Source organism: Cryphonectria parasitica, assembly GCF_011745365.1.
Source record: "Cryphonectria parasitica EP155 unplaced genomic scaffold M406scaffold_9, whole genome shotgun sequence".
Taxonomy (NCBI): domain Eukaryota; kingdom Fungi; phylum Ascomycota; class Sordariomycetes; order Diaporthales; family Cryphonectriaceae; genus Cryphonectria; species Cryphonectria parasitica.
In genome coordinates this window covers 2278545-2296035 of record NW_024468917.1, presented here as the reverse complement: position 1 = coordinate 2296035, position 17491 = coordinate 2278545, and the positions used below count along the sequence as shown (strand labels likewise).

Below are 17491 nucleotides of genomic sequence, written 5' to 3'. Positions count from 1 at the left end.
GTACATAGACACGGCTTCCCATTTATCCATCAACTGTCGCCGTTCGTGTGTGGCGAGCTCGCTTTTTGGTATGGCAGGAGGCGGGTCCCAGCCTGCACCCGCACCCTCACGATCATGCCGCTTGTTTCATCCTGTGGGTTCATGATTGCATGAGGAAAGAGAGAGAGGTAGAGAGAGCGAGGAGAAGAGAAATATTTGCAGGAAACACTGATATTTGTAGGAAACACTCAGTCAGTCAATCAGTCAGTTCAGTCAGTTAGCCGAGCGGGTTTCCTTTCACCTGCGGTTATGGACCTAGCACGAGTGTGGAGACATGCTCTATGCCCACGGTAGAGAAAGATGTGCCTCGGCAATTTCCACAAGCCTCACCTGCGTCACCTCTTCTGGCATGCTTGGGGTAGCCAAAGAACCCGAAAATACCAGATTGCCAATTCACGATCCATTGAAAACTCCCTCCCTCTCAGACGAGCTTCAAAATCTTAAGCAGTGACTCTTCAAAAACTCATCCTCTCAGTTTGACCCAGTTTAGGCCTTACCCCTTTCACGGTAGTCAACAGAAGCCTCGTCACAAAATCATTGCCACATCGGCACAGACGACTGCAACAATAGCAGCAACAACAACCATGGCCCCCCTTGCCGCTTATAGCAAATACACCTATTTCCTAATAACCTCTCCGTCTCAATATGTAGCCCACGTCGAAATCAACCGTCCCGCCAAGCTCAATGCCTTCCTGCGCGCCATGTGGCTCGAGCTGCGCGACATCTTCCGCCAGCTCTCCGTCGACCCGGACGTGCGCGCCATCGTGCTCTCGGGCGCCGGGGACCGAGCCTTCACGGCGGGGCTGGACGTCCAGGCCGCAGCCAGCAGTGAGGCCACGCTACAGGGCAGCGGGGGCGGCGCGGTTAAGATGGATGTCGCGCGGGAGACGACCATCAGGAGGAGGGACCTGGTTGAGTTTCAGGAGTGCATCTCGGCTGTGGACAAATGCGAGAAGCGTGAGTGGAGCTTCCATTGTCTTCCCCCCCCCCCCCCGGGGGGCCTATTCTTGAAAAGAAACAGCAGGCACAAAGGATGAAACTGGATATGAGAGAGGGACTACGAAGGCTAAGACGAATGTGAGGGCTCAGCCGTGATCTGTATCCTCCACGGCATATCAATAGGCCTGGCGATCGACCTCTCTACCTGCTGCGATGTGCGGATATGCGCAGCCGACTCGAGATTTGCCGTCAAGGAAGTCGACATTGGTCTCGCCGCGGACATCGGTACGCTCAGCCGCCTGCCTAAGTGCGTAGGAAGTTTCAGCTGGGTCAAGGACGTGTGCCTTTCGGCACGGTTTTTTGACGCCAAGGAGGCTTCCACGGTGGGTTTTGTTAGCCAGGTCCACGAGACCAAGGCCAAGGCTGTCGAGGCCGGCCTGAAGATGGCGGACTTTATTGCGAGCAAGAGCCCTGTGGCCGTCCAGGGCACCAAGGAGCTCTTGAATCACGCGAGGGATCACAGTGTGGAGGAGAGTAAGTATTCTCTTGCGCTGTACCTTTTTATCTCCTTCCTATCTGCTCACGTGGGCGCGCTGCTGACTGCCCTGATCCCACTACAGGTCTGCGATACACCTCCATATGGAACTCTGCCATGCTGCAGTCGGACGATGTCTCGGCGGCGCTGCTGTCTGGCATCCAAAAGAGGAAGCCGACGTTTGAAAAGCTCTAGACATAGACCATTGCATGATGCTCTTCCCCGACGGCATACTGAAAGCACCATCACTCGCGCCATCATCTTGGCCCGCTCGCTTGTTGTGAGATCCCATGCTCGTGATCGTATCGGTCGTTCTTGGTCCCCACCCCGCTCGAAGCCTTCGCTGTGCGTTGGGATTGACAGTAGGATGGTGACATGGTGTCGTACTCGTACTATCGCCGTGAAACCGGCTTCGGTGCGACTCGTAGACAGCTTGATGTCTCGGTTCGGCGAGTCTTAGATCCCAAAGCCGGGTCCTTCAGTCGGAGTCGTCCACATCTTCGCGCTGTGTAGTGTTCTTGAGCCTGTCCTCGAGCAGCTCCTTGAGTTGTTGCACCATCGTCTCCTTAACTACGATATTCTGGTCGTCTAGAACCTCGATGACGTACTCGTTGTTGCGCTCGTTGTCGATGCTGACGATGATCGACTTGATGGACGCGTCGCACTGGACGAGGACACCTGGAGAGCACGAGTGGTAATCGTTAGACTCGACTGGTTTCGCACACGCACGCACACGCACACAAGGAGGAACTCGTGGAAGGGACTAGCTCGAAGGAGCGAGGAAGCACTGCTGACCTCTAATGGCTCGTGGCATCTTGATGTCGGGTCGGTGAGGGTTGGCGTCTTAATGTTGCTCTTGATCTCTTTTCAGGAAGGTCGCGTCCGTGGTGGTATGGGTAGGAGTAAAAATAGTTGGGTACAGATGTGATAGTTGTGGCCGTTCAAAGGAGAAAGAATTGACGGTCTGAACAATCAATGGTGCACGATAATCCAAAGGTCCACTGTCCACGCTTGGCAGAAGGCCGACTATAGCACTAATTCTGTTGGCGGTCAGTGCTGCGTCCCGCTGCGGCAGAAGCTTCTTCAGTGGAGACATTCGCGGGGAGCCTTTAAGTACGTAGGCGCTCTACCATTTTGGCGGTCTCATTGATTCAACACCAATCGACATACACACGGTACAGACACAAACACGAAAACTCAATTGCAGGATTCAACTTGATATTCCGCCGAAAGTAACGATTCCAGTTTACTAGCGACAAAGAAATACATACAGATCGAAGAAGATAAATGTTGGTTTACTGCCCTCCGGAAGCGTCGGCCAGCTTGAAACCGCCTGGCACCTGGTAAGTAAACGTGCCCTCGGGATCATATTTGGCCCTGATCTCCTGCAGCCTCTGCAAATTGTCAGACGCATACGTATCGAAAGGCTTTTGCCAGCCACCGGCATCATTAATATACATGAAATCAGCTTTCTTGTCCTCGGGCAGCGCCGCGTCGATCGCAGCATTGATCTCCTGGATGGCCGAGTTGACATAGCTGGTGTCCGACTCCAGATAGTATATGTATGTCTGCTCCAACCAGACAAAGGGCGCCTTGCTCTCGTCGATACCAAAGGGGTCTCCCGAGGCGTTGCCTCTGTTGTTGACGATGCTTGACTTGGAGATGGGCATCACGGCGGTGGTGGCGGAGCCGTAGGTGACGTTGGCCAGGAGCTCCTGGGACTTGTTGAAGAAGGTGTCGAACACGATCCCCATGGCGTCCAGATCAGCTAGAATCGGGACGACGGCAAAACTGAAGTACCACCCCTTGAGCACGCTGGTTCCTGTGTCGACCTCCGCACTCCAGTCGGACATGGTGCGGGCCGAGAAGGTGCTGCTGTTGACGGGCAGGCTGGTGGCGGCACCGCCGGTGAAGTTACCCAGCGCCGCAGGGTTGGTGTCGTTGGCGCCATAGAAGACCATGGCCGAGTAGATCAGGTCGTTGCTGCCGGTGGCCGGGGACCACGTCACAGTGGGTATCACCGCGGCCTTCTGGTCGAGGGTTCCATCATAGGCGAAGTCATACACCGTCTGGAGGTACTGGTCGCGGAGGTCGCTGCCAGTGTATGCGACCTGGCCGACGGTCACGGTGCCCAGGTCGATGGTCTTCAAGCCAAAGCTCGTCACAATGCCGAAGTTGTTTCCGCCGCCACGGAGGGCCCAGAAGAGGTCCGAGTACTCGTTGTCCGCGGTGGCATTGACGATGGTGCCATCTGCCAGGACAGTCTCGAAGCTGACAATCATGGCGGAGGCCCAGCCATACTCGTTTGAGAAGAACGAAATGCCACCTCCGAGGAGATAACCCGGCACGCCCACGACGCCCATACGCCCGCCGCTAATGAGTTTCTCATACGGCACGAGGTAGTCATACACGTTGACCCAGTGGTTGCCGGGGCCGACGTACAGGACGGATTCATCCTCGGATATGCTGAGCTGATCCAGCCCAGTGGTCGAGAGCAGGATACCCGAAGAGTTGATGTTGGCCGCGCCTGCGATGGGCATGTGTCCTCCGCCTTGGATCGCATAGGTTACTTCCGATGCGGCAAGTGTCTTGACACCGAAGGACACGAGCTCGGCGCTCGTCGGGGTGAAGATGCACGCCGGTCCAAGCCATTCTACGGCGCTGAAGTAATCTGCACCAATTGCGAGGTCAGCTTGTGGTGTCAAGGCCTCCGCATCGTGACAGGTTCTTTCATGGTTTTTTGGGGGGAAGGGGGGGGGGGGTTTCGAGGAAAGCAATTGCATCAAACCCACCTTCATTCAGCGTCGTGTACTCAGTCGCGTTGGAAAACAAAGTCAACTCGGGGTAGGCATTGTACAGCGTCTGGCAAGCTGCTGCCACGCTGGCTGTGCCCTGGGCATTGGACAACGACAAGCCGCTCAACACCAGCGCGGCGAGGAGGGAGTTGGTCTTCCTGTTAGAGATCATGGTGTGCATACTTGTCAATGTTGAGCGGGAGCAGACTGCAAGAATGCCTTGACGAATTTCCAGTTGCCGATCTGCATGGCAATGGACTGCATTATCTATATATCCTCGGCAGACAGTATACGTTTTCTATGCCGTGTCTTACGGGGGATCGACAGTGGTAATCTTCTTCATTCACGTATTCGGCTTCGCTATAGGAGCATTTCCCAATTACTACTATAGCAAAGGATCTACTACGGTTCGATGTGACAATGCATAGTCACTACGGAACGTGATAGTCCTCGCGTCCCCGACAGGGTGGTTTTGTTTCCCAGCACAATTGCGGAGGCGAAACCAGGGGTCTATGCTGTCGCGCCGATCATCCTGGCTGCCTAAACGAATACTAGAATTGCCGTTGACATTGTCTACGTTCTGCAGGGCGTCCTGGGGAAGGGTGGTGCATGGTACTGGTTAGGAACAACTACCTATTGAGGAAGTTGAAGACTCAACGTATTATAGATGGCACCAGGACCCGTCTACCTACGAGGAGCTCGCCATAACCGTTTTATTTCGTACTCGTGTTTTGAATTCAAGAAAAGGAGAGGTAAAGAGAGAATTGCTGTAGTTATCCCACCTACCGTTGGTCATTTTCTTTTCTTTTTTGCTCTATTTCCTGGTTTCGATAATCAGCTTCTATGGATGAGTCTTGCTGGTTTCATCACTAGACGATGACAATTTCCCCGAAGACGGACACCGACTACTTCATAGTATTTGTGGAAATTCATACAATCCAGACAGCCAGAAGTACCAGCACACAACAGAAGCAAGGGCCAGGCCCCAGGAACCTCTACTCACAAAGAGAAAAGAAGGGGAAAGGGAGAGAGATAGGGGAGGGGGTAGGAAGAGAGGGAGACTATCCGTTCAACCCGTCAAATTCCAGCATCAGACGTGCATGAGCACGGACATTCGGCTGCTTCCATAAGCACAATAAGGTTGAGGTTCATTCTATCCTTGACCAACTCACTAGTCAGCACTGCAAATTCCCTCCTTCCCCTTTCTTCATATTCATGCGAGTGTACAGGTAGAAGACCGAGGCAAGCGACGGCGCACCAGCACGCGGGCGGAGTAGCGCGCCGCCCACATCTTCTTCTGGAAAGGACCAGAGGGGGAGGGTGGGAAAAAGACGTGGTTGGTTGCTTATGATTCCAGCCGGATGCGGTAAAGAAGCTTCTCACGATGCTTACTACTATCGAAACGAAACAAGGCAGAAGGGGAAAAAAGAGAGCTATGGAAGGGAAGCTATCTTGGAAAGGAAAAGAAGAGGAAAGAACCATGCCTCCCGGTGCGTTTTCTTCTTACCCTTTTCCTTCCTGTCTGCTGCGCCGCATGGTCCCAACTGCTCCTTCATAAAGTTCTTCCCTTTGGCCTTTTTTTTTTAAGCATAAGTTGGGGATCTCAGGTGGTTTCCTCATTTTACTTCCTTTCTTGTAAGCGTCAATACTCAGTCACGGAAGCTTTTTTTTTTTTTTTGTCATCGCCGTTGTTGTCATTATCACCAGCATCATCCACTATCTTGCAGGAGATCAAAGCAAATCAATTAATCAACCAATCAATTAATACCAGCCACCCAACCAAACTTTGTTTTAATTTTTTGAGGCTGAATCACATCTCTCTTCCCCTCCCTCCCCCACCAATTATCATGGGATACAATAACGTCCTCCTCCTCGCCCTCTTGGCGACGTCAACCCTACCCCCAACCCTCGCCTCCTCAACTCGCGAATACGCATACCAGCTCCTCAAGCGCGACTACGCCGACGAGGTCTGTTCCCCCAACATCACCACCACCTCTTCTTCCACCACCATTCCCCCCTGCATAGAGATCGAGGCCATCGAAGAAGCCTGCGCTCCCAACGGCACGACCCCGATCTACTACGCCGCCCACGCCCAGTGCATGTGCACGGGCTCCTACTTCACCGAGTGGACGGGCTGCCAGAACTGCCTCTACTTCCACGGCCAGCGCACCCAGAACGAGGAGGCCTTTTACGAGGCCGTCGCCAGCGCCGCCAGCCAGAGCCTCTGCGCGTTCCTCTCGTCCACCGCCGCCGCCACACCCACGACCGACTTTGCCGGCTACTTCAGCGCGGTCGAGGCCACGCTCACACACCCCACCACCGGCGCTACCGTCAGTTCTGATCAGGCGCCCAGTGAGACGGCTGTCAGCTTGTACTTTACGCTGAGCGGGAGCCAGGGGCCTGGGTCCATCACCGGAAGCGCCGCAACAGCTACGGCGACGACGACGTCCGGGGCTACGGCGAGCGCCAGCGGCTCCGGGTCTGCGTCGGCGTCTGGATCGACGGCCAGTGCGGAGTCGGGATCGTCGGGATCAGGTACAGCCTCCAGTGGAGGGGCAGCGCCGTCGACGAGCTCGACTGCTGGGGCTGCTCCCACGAGGGCTGCGGGCGGGTTGCTGCTGGGACTTGGTCTGGCTGTGGCAGCAGGCCTGTAGAATGAGCGCAGGATGAACTTGTGGTTTTGGACGAAGCACATGACGGGCGACGAGTCAAGCAACACGTGAACATGAAGATTAGATGGAGTAGATGTTTGACTGCGGCTACTGGTCGCATAATAGTTTAATACATAATGCTCATCGTAGCACACACCGTTGCAAAAATTTATTTCTGGTGAACCATGCAGCTCACCAAACTTCGTCCAACACCACTCCTGACTCCGCAATCAACCTCCTCGGCACAACAATGCAACCTCGCTCCCAAAGCTCATCACTCTCTCTCTATCTCCCTTTCAACAAATCTACTCCGGCATGCCCTTGAAAGGCTTGGCCAGCGACTCGGTCATGAAGGGCAGCTTGGACTGGGTCCAGATCTCCGTGTCGGGCTTCAGCGTCTTCTTGATCTCGATATCCAGCGTGCCGGCCTTGAGGGCAATGATCTCGGGCGCAGCATCCGGGTCGTGGGCGATGGGGGAGCCGCAGGTTGGGCAGAAGATGCGGTGGACGTCCTTGCCGGAGGAGCCCTTGCCCGCCCAGGACTTGGTCTCGCCTGTGATCTTGAGTTTGTCCTTGGGGACCACGGCCACGAGAGCTAGAGGAAGAGGATGGGGCACTTGATCAGCTACGGTTTTTTTCTCTCTTCTTCTATTGTTCATTTTTTCCCCTTTTCTGGCTGGAGGTGAGTAAAAGGGTGGGAGAGGGGGGAGAGAAGGAGTCTCGGGGATTTGTTTATGGCATACGCCAAGGGAGTGCGTATTGGCCCGCTGGAAGCACCCCGCAGAGGCAGGTTTCCTCGTAGGTCCACATGGACTGTGGATTCTCTCAATTGACTTGTCGCCAACGCTCCCAAGGACAAAACAGCTCTGATATTGCTTTGGTATCTCTTTTTCTCTCTTCTTCTTTTGTTTCTCTCAGAGAAAAGTTGGGAAGAACAAAAGACCAGGTCTGAAGCTTGCCAGCAACTCGCTGAAAACTTGTGTCAGGGAGCTGGGCCCATGTCTGACGATGGTGACCCACAGCAGATGCACAGCTCCGAGCGGGCTCCATCAAAATGCGGGGGAGGGGCAATCAATCATCATAGTGACGACACCGAAAACCCACACCACAACAGCCCCCAAAAGAGAGAGTCTTTCGATCATAATGTCGGTTGAACTCGAATGAAAATGAAGTCACAAAAGAAAAGAGAAATAGGAGAGAACCCAATTTCGCGAGAATACTCACAGTATGTGGAGCCAGACTGGCGCTGGCAGTCATCGCAGTGGTCGTATCCTGTAATGAGGGGGGCGTCAACGTCGACGGTGTACGTGACGGAGCCGCAGAGGCAGTGACCCTTGAGAACCATCTTGGAGAGCTGAGGAGGAGAAAAGTATACAGTTTGGTGGGGTTCGATTGTTGATTTGAGGGGGATTTTATTTATTGCTGGTGTTTGGGTGATTTGAAGAAGGTAGGGAGAATAGGAGGCAGTTGATTCGCAAAGAGGGGAGGGGTTGAACAGGTGAGGGAGGCAAGTCACGGAACGTTGAAGAAAAGGGATTGCACTTGAGACCTTTTATATTTCTTGCCGTTGGACCCCCGCCGCCCCGGAATATACTTGGAAAAAGCGTAGAGCTGCATGCCCGCCCTGTTCCCAGGACCACCACACATAGTAGAGACACGTCTCCGAGCAACATATTTTCCCTCAGTCCCTGCGGGTATCACTCCGGCAGGGCTACGACTGATACAGGAAAAGCAGCCAACAGGCGCTCCGATCCACTGACGTGGTCCAGATAACCAACTCCTCCCTGAACTGAGCAGCGCACATTGCCAAGGGCTAGGATGAGATGAATTACAGGTTGATTTGAGATCCCATCCCTGGGCAACCCTCGCATAGTTCCCATCAGCATGACACGCAGGCAAGTTTTGGTTTTGCTGATAAGCCTATTTGCTTTTTTCCTTCTTTTTTTTTTTTTTTTTGGCTTGTGTGAATACCTTGCCTCCCAAAAATGGATCCCTGTTGCGGGGTTGGGAATGTGTCCCAGACGTATTTGGAATTGTGAGAAGGAAGGAAAAAAGAAAAGAAAAGGGTCCACAGGAGGGGTGGATCAGGCAGTACCCCGAGACCCCGTATGTAGAACCATGCACTTGTCATAGTGTGTATAAGCTGACGAACATCGTATAGCGTATTCTGGAGAGTGATCAATAGAGAGAGGCACCAGAGATAGGCATGCAGGGCCATTACAGTAGTTACTCAGCAGAGCCCCTGGAATTTGTGTTCCAAGTTTTTTGTCTTTTTTGCCTTCAAACCTCGTGCGGGTCTAGACAGCCTGCTACCCGATTTGTCACCGTTGTAAGAGGTCCCACTGTCAGAATGACAAGTCTTTCTCTTTTTCTCTCCCTCCCTCTCTGTCCATCCCATCGGGTTAGAAGCTGCAGGGTAAGTATTTGGAATTCAGTTTGGTCAGTGTGGAGACGCCCTGAAGAGGACCCTGTGCGGCGGTCTGGAGCCGAAGCTCTACCAACAGCACCAAGATTACGTACCCCGAACCAATCAGACGGCTCAAGCCGTCCTATTTGGGATATCACCCGCTGAGGCATGTTCTGCTCTGTTTCGTCAAGTTTCTCGACGTTTCTTCAACCGGGTTGGTATTTGTGTATGAAATGCACATGTCGGTCGAACAGGTTTGTGCACAAGGTTCTATCTGTCAGACCGATCACAGAGCGGGTGGCTGAAACATAGCACATAATTGATAGCGGCCAATCAATTGATGAATGTACGGGCAAGTATTGGCGAGCTACTATCAACACGTCGCACAAAGCGACGCTCTGGCCCTCTTCGGCCCTAAACCACAGCAGCATTCCTGTCCCCTCAGGTCGTTTGTATCCCGCTGTGCACCAGGAGCTCTCACTCGCCTAAACATATCCATTGAACAGTATGGCGAGAGATACCCCGAGGACCCGCCACTTGCCTTGCCATGCGAAAGCCAACGTCCAAGCCAGCAAGGTCCGAAGCAGGATGAGAGTCGCATCGACGAGCAGAAGACTCCCAAAGGCAAACCGCTCTGCGATAAAGAGCCTCAGTACGAGGCTTCTGTATTGCCTCCTCAGCTGCTCATCCTCCTGATGCAGTATAAAGGCATCCATTGACGATATTCGAAACTCTCGGATGTCGACCACGGTGGCGGATGCAGATGATGGAGAAGGGGTGTGACTTGAAGTCAGTGGCCGGACAATCCTCTCTGGCCGTCGTCGAAGGTACCGAATTGCTTCAAAACAGACGTAATCCAGTGGACTTTGGGCCTCCAATGTCACTGCCGGTTTCTTGAACAGAAGCTTTGGCAGCAGGTCTGGACGCGAGACCCAGACCGTACAACTCTCGCGGAGTTCGGAGAAAAGGGCTTCAAGATCGTGGGCATAGGAGATGAATCGCGTGTAGAACGCCGGTGTCAGAACCTTGAACTCCACCTCTTCCGTATTGTCCGGTCCACTCTTCGCTGACGGTGACAGCATCAACTCTCGCCCGGAATCGGGTATTCCACTAGGAATGTAGTGGACAGCGATCGCGGCCTGAGATTGATCGACCAGATATCGCAGGTATTTCTTGAAGGCGATTTCCAATTGTTGCTCAGCAGAGTCGGCATTGCGTCCGATGCTCTCCTTTAGAGGCTCAGGCCTGTACCACACATGAAGTTTCTTTTGGAACCAGAGACGACCAGCCTCTCTGACGATCCTGGGAAAAGTGATGAAGCCAACCCACCACCACGACAGCAGGAACTTGGCCTTTTGCACCAGACCCATAAACGAAGGGTCGGCCGCGTGACCCTCCGAGATAATTCGGGCAACAAGTTTGCTGTGTCCCTTGTTCGATTTGAGAGTAATCGTTGTGTCAATCGGGCTTTGACCTTCGGCCAGGGCCCTGAGTGGGTCGGAAGCCAACAGGCTATATTGACCTTTCCGTGAGTTGAAGGGCGACACATGAAAATCCTTGGGCCACTGCTGCTTGAACATTGGTGGTTTGCCATCACTCCCGACGCTTGCCACAGAATCTGGCCTCGAGCCCTCGAGCTCGTCGACCTCAAGTTCTTCAGGTGTCAACAAGTACATGCGGCGTTCATCGAAAGTATTGTTGACCTCCAGAACCATGCAGCGCAGAGACATGTCTGCTGAGTACAGGTACCAGAAGGAAACAGGATTAAAGTGATACCCCAGAAACCTTGCTGCCGTGACTAGATAGGCGTGGGGATAGTGAGCCGGTTCGACACCCTGAGGATCTCATCAGCAATCTGAACAGAAATTCGTACCACATGATCAACACAGACCTGAGACTTCAAATACACATCTAGCTTGTCCCGCAAGCTCAGATGCCCATCTCCACGGTAAAGGTAATCCTCCGAGTTGACATGATACCATCCCTTCTTGGGCGAGGAGAACCAGGACTGCTTCTTCGATGACGAAGAAACTAGCCCTCCCGATATGCCCTCCCAGCCCACAGGAATGCCAACGACGAGGTACGAATAATCAAACGAGTGCTTCTTCGGGAAGAACCTCGAATGTGTCGTCTTGCATGGGAACAACAAGACCTTACCCTGGCCAGTCCATCCTGGCGTATTCTTGGTGGCCAGGACGCTCCTGCAGAAGAGGAAGACAGCCGCAATAAATACTGCGCATTGCAGAACACCAATAGCGTGGTAAACGAGCCTGTCTCTGGAAGTCCCTGGCTGGACCTGAAGAGCCACGATGAAGCCGAAGACAACTTGTTTCACATTTCGTGAGTCGAGCCCCAGCGTATGCAACAACAAGAGAGTAGCAGCGCAGGAGAGCCACCCGGGGCCTTCACGACTCATATCCAGCGAGAAATAAAAAAAAATAAAAAAGCACTCGGTCAATCCATCAATTTTTTAATTTTGTTCTCGAAATGCAGAAGTTTTGAGGTGGTGATTAATGATAATGATGACGATGATAAAGAAAGCAAAGCCGGCCTCGGGTGCTCCGAGCGTCGAGGCCTCACCCACTTTCCTAGACAAATCCTCTAACACTCCCCTTCCCGGGAGGATTGGACCCCGCCACACCACCTGTTCAGACCCACCCGAAAAGTCCCATGTATGATGCTAACAGAAAGTCTTGCCAATGTGGTGTCCATTTGTTAGTGACTGCCCACAACCCTCTCTTCATGACTACTGCCCGATTGACTCAGGCCGCCTAAGCAGCCGCCCAAGCCCTCCACCGCCATCCATTGACTTCCATTTGGCAATATTTAACCCGCCAACGTCAGTCCTGAAGCCCTCCTCCGTATTAGCACACCTCAAACCACAAATACACACCAACTGCAAAACTCGTCATCCCCACGACAACAATCTCTCGACAAACAAATCGAGCCGATCGCTAAAGGAGCCCTCTACTCGACTCACTCGACTCTCTTGCAAAACAAAGGCACCTTACACCCACATCGTTTTGCGTCAGCACAGACGAAACGTCATCAACTCCTCCAGGGACCCACAGCCCACACAACAACACTCGTCAAGTCCTCATCACAAAAATCACAACCGTCAAGATGTCTGACTGGGAGCCCGCCGTCAAGATTGGTAGCAAGGCCCGTGGCGGCGCGACACAGAAGGAGACCGTCGTGCGAGGCAAGGGCGCTCTGAACGCCGCCCAGCGCAGCGGTGCCATCATCGGCCAGGAGAAGAAATTCGCTGTCGGCAATGCCGTAAGTTCACACGAATGAATCACCACATCATCATCCTCCTCCTCCTCCTCCTCCTCCTCATCACCTTCATCCCCAGATATAACAGGACGCACCCAAGAGAGAAAAGTGTTCGAGCTGCATGAACGCTGACATGATGGATGTTCGGATACAACAGGCCAAGGGCAACACCGAGGGCCAGCGCCAGAAGAAGCTCGACGAGAACCCAGACATCATCAAGCCCAAGACCGTCGGCATCAAGGTCGGCAAGCTGATCCAGGAGAAGCGCAACGAGCTGGAGCCCAAGATGACCCGCGACCAGCTCGCCAAGAAGTGTAACACCACCTCCAACATCCTCGGCCAGTACGAGGCCGGCACCGCCCAGCCCGACCAGAAGATCCTCGACGCCCTCGAGCGCGCCCTCAACGTCAAGTTGCGGGGCGCCGCTATCGGGGAGCCCAAGTTCAAGCCCAAGGGTGACAAGAAATAAAAAAGTGTTTCCCCTCTGCTTGGGTCTGCAAGACCAAACCTCCCCTTCTACATCCACATCGAGCGGAGTGGGTCAAGAGAAGAGAGTATGGCTCAGTCCCCTGGTTGTCCGCGGCCGGCGGGTCTGCTTTTGGTCGGATGGAGGGTTGCTTTGCTTCTGGCTGAACAAAGAGCTTGGCTATGAGTTGCCCTGTTTTATTTTTATTTTTGGCGTATGATCTGGGAACGGAGATACGAGAGATCTGAACCGGAGGTCTTGGATCAAATGTGGTTCAAGGAAGTTTGGTTGGAGATCTCTATTGAGGTCTGCCTGCCTGCCTCGGGAGAGGTCAGTCTGAAGCACAGCGGAGGTAGAACCCTCGTTGCATATTCTTTTTCCAACGGAGTGCCGAGGCTAGAATGGTCTTTTAGAAGAGACTGGGAATAGAATTTTGATCATCCCAAACCCCACGTTATTTTCATCCAATGTATGGTTGGTAACTGGTACTTAAGACGGGGGTTCTGGTACGACAACCTCACACGGAGAAAGTCACAGAACGCTTAGATCTGTCTGGGTCGTCACCACGTCTCTTTTCTCGCAAATAAATGTGCTTCTCTTGATAGAGAGATACTACTTCTGATGATCTCCTACGGAGAATCTCCTAGCCGAAGTCAGGATGTGCTCGGGCATCTGCGAGGCGTGATACATCGCTTTTTCCTTCGGCATTCCTTCTTCTCCTTTGCGTCTTGGGGAGGCAGAGCCAAGGACCTGGTGATGATTTACACTATACTGGTGCCACACACACGTGTCATCCCATACGCTACAGCGTATACAACCACACACGCAGACGGGAGAATGCCTATGGAGAGGTAGTTCTAGTAGATGACGAAAAGTGTCTCTTTGTTCTTCATATGTAAGGGCCGCCTTCCGTGCGCCCTGTTCTACTCGTGGCTATGTAGTCTCTGAGCCAATATGAGCTATGCAATCAATGCCAAAACCCAAACGAATGAACGACAATGTCAATATGTCCATCACCGGGCTCCTTGCGCAAATGTGGTAATACATGAGGTAGTCTTCTCTGCGAATGGCCTCTCTTGGAGCGACTTCCCCTTTCGATATATGAAAAACAGGCTCCGTGATAATGCATACTCTTCCTTTGATCGTAGGCAACATTCTTCCTCGCACAGTGCTCTCTCGTCCACGCTCGTAAAGAAAAAGAAAAAGGAGAGAAAATAATTGTGCTGGTTCAAGTAGACAACATCTTGACCCTCTCAGCTACTGCCCCGGAGCTGAGCGCCCGGCCCACCGTCATGACAACATTTTCCTTGGACCCGATCTTCACGATCTTCAGCCACTCTGGCGCGACCTCGCTAGAGAGCAGCCGCACACAGGCAGCCCCTTCCTCTTTCGAGATGGGCAGGCGTAACGAGTCCTTCAGCTTCTGCAGCACGGTGGCCATCGTGAACGAAACCCTGCCACCCATGCCGGCGGCGGGTGCCGACTTGGCCAGCATGGCGATGACCGCGGCGACATCGCCGGCCCGCTGAAGGGCGGCTCTGCGCTCCAGCTCAGCAGCCGTAGGTCCTGTGGCCGCCAGCTGGGCGAGATGGGCCTCCTTGACCCGGAGGCGCTCGAGCAGGGACAGCTTCTGGCCAGGGCCTGTGCCGTCGCTGTTGGCTGCAGGATGGCTCACGATTTTAGCGGCCTCCTTCTCGTCCTTTCTCGTCTCGATGTCTTTTCTCAGTTCTGCCATGGCCCTCTGGCCTCGTGCCAACAGTGGTGATGCCTTGGCCACGCTCTCACAGCTATGCACGCCGGCCTTTGGCAGACTCTGCACAAGAGCACCGCAGTCTTCCCCCTCTGCAGCATCACCCACGGTCGTCCATACATCGCGCAGGTTCCCTTCGAACACGTCTATCAGCCCGGCCTCGTCCAGCGGCCGGTCTCGGAACCCCTCGCCCAGCTCGATGCAGAATTTCTTATTTCCATAGTCGACGAGGGAGAACGGACTGGACCCGGTGGTGTCCATAACCCCAATGCAGCGCCGGACATCGGCGAGGGTGATTCGCCGGCGGCCCCATGCGAGGCTGACGGCCTGTGAAATCTGGCGCAAGTCGACAGGCGCACTGGTGCCGTTCTGGGCATAATGCACAGACAAGGTCCCGAGCAGGGCCGCGAAGAGGGAGACGACGTCGAGCAGCTCCTGGGGGAGCGGTGCGAGGGGAATATCGGGCTCGGGCGTGGTGGCGTTGGAGGTATCGGCCTCGCCCTCGTCATCTGAGTCCGGCGCGGTGGAGGTGGCAGGCGTGCTGGTGCGCGTCACAGCAGGGGTGGTGGTATGACCGAGCGGCGAGGGTCTGCACGTGGCTCCACCGGGGAAGGGCGATGCGTCGATGCGGAGGCGCTTGAAGAGGTTGCCCGCCTCCCTGGTACGAGGAGACTCCTCGACAGAAGGCGAGAGGGCGCGCTTTCTGATGTGCCCGGCGCGGGGGGTGGCAGGTGTCTCGATCTGCTCTTCAGCTCGGACAGCAGGCTCGGAAGCGGTGGTTTGGAGTCGGGCTTTCTTGGTGGACCTGCTCGTGGTAGGGAGGAGCTTGCATCGCGTCGTGGGGCAGGTGGAGGATGTCTCCTCTGGTTCTGGTGACCGTGCTGCCTTCCTCTTGCGAGCAGAAGGGGTGGCTGGCGTGATGTGGCATGGCTTGGTGGTGTTTCTGTCGGTCAGGTCCTTCCCAGCCACGGTAGACTGCTTCGAGACGCGGGCAAAGCTGTTGATGTGTGCAGTTGCAGTTGCAGGACCTACGACCTGGGTCTTGCGCGGCCGACCGCGGGGACGACCAGTGGCGCCTGCCATCTTGACCTTAGATGGGGATGGGCGATGGTGCTTGCTTTGGGGACGATACTAATGTACAAGGTTGGAAGGCAGGCGCGTACGGACAATCAGTACTAATGATGATGCTGATAAGTTCAGTTTTGGATGCAAAGCGGATGACGACGTGGTGCTATCAAGGAAGTCGCAACAACAAAGATGATGGTCGGCCTGTAGACCAAAAAAAAAAAAAAAAGTCAAGAACAAACAACACAAGTCAGGTGCACATGCAATTGGGAAATGGTCCTTTCTTTGGAGGAGGGGCTTTCACCTGTGAAGAAAGTGGGCCTTCGCAGGCGCGTCGCGTGAGTATATGAAGGACGTCGCCCAAAAAGTCTCTGTGAGACGCGACTTGGCGCGTCGCTTTTAGTGGGTTGGCAACCGCGCTTCGGCCCGCCTAAGAATCAATGGGTCCCTGTTTAGACGTGTCGGGCTTTGTCACCACCCGCCCCGAGTCCCCGTTTCTAGATGATGAATTGTAGAGAGAGTAAAGTGCATGGCACCATATCGGCACTTAAATGTCCTTAGTCTAAGCGATTATTACGTCTACCACCGTCACCATCGCGAACTATAGAGTTACCTGCCCGGAAGACTGTCCTCCTATTGACAAAGACAGCATTTTGCACATCGTACAGCATGCTCCCAAACCCGGCAGTTTGACCTCTTTAGGTCCGGAGCTGCCCGTTAGACACCTCATCCATACTTTACCCAAAGGGAAAATAGGACACCGAGGGGGGACCTTGCTCCGTGTCCTGCACATCATGAAGCACAGGCCGCAGTCTGGCATCCATCGTGTATTCATTTCGATTAGGGCACATCTCCAGGGAGCGAGAGAAGGGGAAAGAAAGAAAGAAGAAGAAAGGGGAAACGTAAGAACTACTTTTCTCCTCCCCGACCGCCGCCTTTACATACACAAACAACACCACACGGCGGATTGAAGGAAGAATAATATTTCCCCCATCCTCGTTGTCCCTTCCCCCCTTTCGGTTAATCCCCCAGACCCTCCTCTAGGTCTTCTCCCCAGTAGCTCAAGGGTACCACGTTCCCCCCGCCCACATGTCTCAGAGACAGCATGAGGTCGGCCCCATCTCTACTCTCTCAAGTGGCCCACGCTCAACGGCGACTCCGTGGGATGGATCCCTTGTGTTTATTTAACTCATTTTTTTCTTCTCATTTTTGTCTCTTTTTGTTTCTCCCTCCGCCTTCTCCTCTGCCCTACCCTCTTCCCAAAGGGAGAAGGGGGAAAGGAGGAAGATCCACCTATCACCTTGAGAAACTCTGAGACCTGTTGGAAAGATACAGCAGGCGGCGTGTCGTATTCGTCTCCACCGATCGTCAGCGCCCAAGTTTAATCCTCTTGGGCCCCCAGGGGGAGAAGGGCATTGCTGTCGAAGAGCCCGATTGTCGTTCTCATCGAATCCGTCTCGACGCACTCATGGTTCACAGTCGAGATTCTTTTTTGAGAACAAGTAAAGGAGAGAAAAAGAAGAAGAAAAAACACAATCAAAACCTCCAAGAAGGGACAGATACAAGCC

At 53.9% G+C, this 17491-nt stretch overlaps 9 protein-coding genes across 9 annotated transcripts; 4 read left to right on the top strand and 5 right to left on the bottom strand.

Annotated features, from left to right (window-relative positions):
* Positions 1-623: 623 nt before the first annotated feature.
* M406DRAFT_296604 (ClpP/crotonase) lies at positions 624-1737 on the top strand (the record flags this gene model as incomplete). The annotated part of the gene is made up of 3 exons (XM_040919260.1): positions 624-996; positions 1129-1512; positions 1599-1737. The coding sequence occupies 3 exons, from the start codon at positions 624-626 to the stop codon at positions 1706-1708; spliced, it is 867 nt and encodes a 288-aa protein (XP_040772037.1). The 3' UTR covers positions 1709-1737.
* Positions 1738-1991: 254 nt separating this feature from the next.
* M406DRAFT_343175 (nucleotide excision repair, TFIIH, subunit) lies at positions 1992-2327 on the bottom strand (the record flags this gene model as incomplete). The annotated part of the gene is made up of 2 exons (XM_040921846.1): positions 1992-2191; positions 2309-2327. The coding sequence occupies 2 exons, from the start codon at positions 2325-2327 to the stop codon at positions 1992-1994; spliced, it is 219 nt and encodes a 72-aa protein (XP_040772036.1).
* A 481-nt stretch (positions 2328-2808) lies between these two features.
* M406DRAFT_334671 (FAD binding domain-containing protein) lies at positions 2809-4480 on the bottom strand (the record flags this gene model as incomplete). The annotated part of the gene is made up of 2 exons (XM_040920964.1): positions 2809-4184; positions 4306-4480. 2 exons carry the CDS (start codon positions 4478-4480, stop codon positions 2809-2811), a joined length of 1551 nt encoding a protein of 516 aa, XP_040772035.1.
* Positions 4481-6407: 1927 nt separating this feature from the next.
* M406DRAFT_324621 (uncharacterized protein) lies at positions 6408-6643 on the top strand (the record flags this gene model as incomplete). Its single annotated transcript, XM_040919893.1, has 1 exon — positions 6408-6643. A coding segment is annotated over one exon (236 nt), but the record flags the coding sequence as incomplete, so codon positions are not given.
* Positions 6644-7042: 399 nt separating this feature from the next.
* On the bottom strand, positions 7043-8444 carry M406DRAFT_358460 (uncharacterized protein). The gene is made up of 2 exons (XM_040923904.1): positions 8184-8444; positions 7043-7554 (listed from the first exon to the last, which is right to left on the bottom strand). Exons 1-2 carry the CDS (start codon positions 8302-8304, stop codon positions 7265-7267), a joined length of 411 nt encoding a protein of 136 aa, XP_040772033.1. The 5' UTR covers positions 8305-8444; the 3' UTR covers positions 7043-7264.
* A 1407-nt stretch (positions 8445-9851) lies between these two features.
* Positions 9852-11782, bottom strand: M406DRAFT_267821 (uncharacterized protein; the record flags this gene model as incomplete). Its single annotated transcript, XM_040917893.1, has 2 exons — positions 9852-11201; positions 11258-11782. 2 exons carry the CDS (start codon positions 11780-11782, stop codon positions 9852-9854), a joined length of 1875 nt encoding a protein of 624 aa, XP_040772032.1.
* Positions 11783-12169: 387 nt separating this feature from the next.
* Positions 12170-13559, top strand: M406DRAFT_358459 (MBF1-domain-containing protein). The gene is made up of 2 exons (XM_040923903.1): positions 12170-12645; positions 12800-13559. Exons 1-2 carry the CDS (start codon positions 12490-12492, stop codon positions 13109-13111), a joined length of 468 nt encoding a protein of 155 aa, XP_040772031.1. The 5' UTR covers positions 12170-12489; the 3' UTR covers positions 13112-13559.
* A 503-nt stretch (positions 13560-14062) lies between these two features.
* On the top strand, positions 14063-14326 carry M406DRAFT_64108 (uncharacterized protein; the record flags this gene model as incomplete). Its single annotated transcript, XM_040924867.1, has 2 exons — positions 14063-14116; positions 14159-14326. The coding sequence occupies 2 exons, from the start codon at positions 14063-14065 to the stop codon at positions 14324-14326; spliced, it is 222 nt and encodes a 73-aa protein (XP_040772030.1).
* Positions 14327-14336: 10 nt separating this feature from the next.
* On the bottom strand, positions 14337-15302 carry M406DRAFT_47618 (uncharacterized protein; the record flags this gene model as incomplete). The annotated part of the gene is made up of 1 exon (XM_040924342.1): positions 14337-15302. A coding segment is annotated over one exon (966 nt), but the record flags the coding sequence as incomplete, so codon positions are not given.
* Between the last annotated feature and the right edge of the window lie 2189 nt (positions 15303-17491).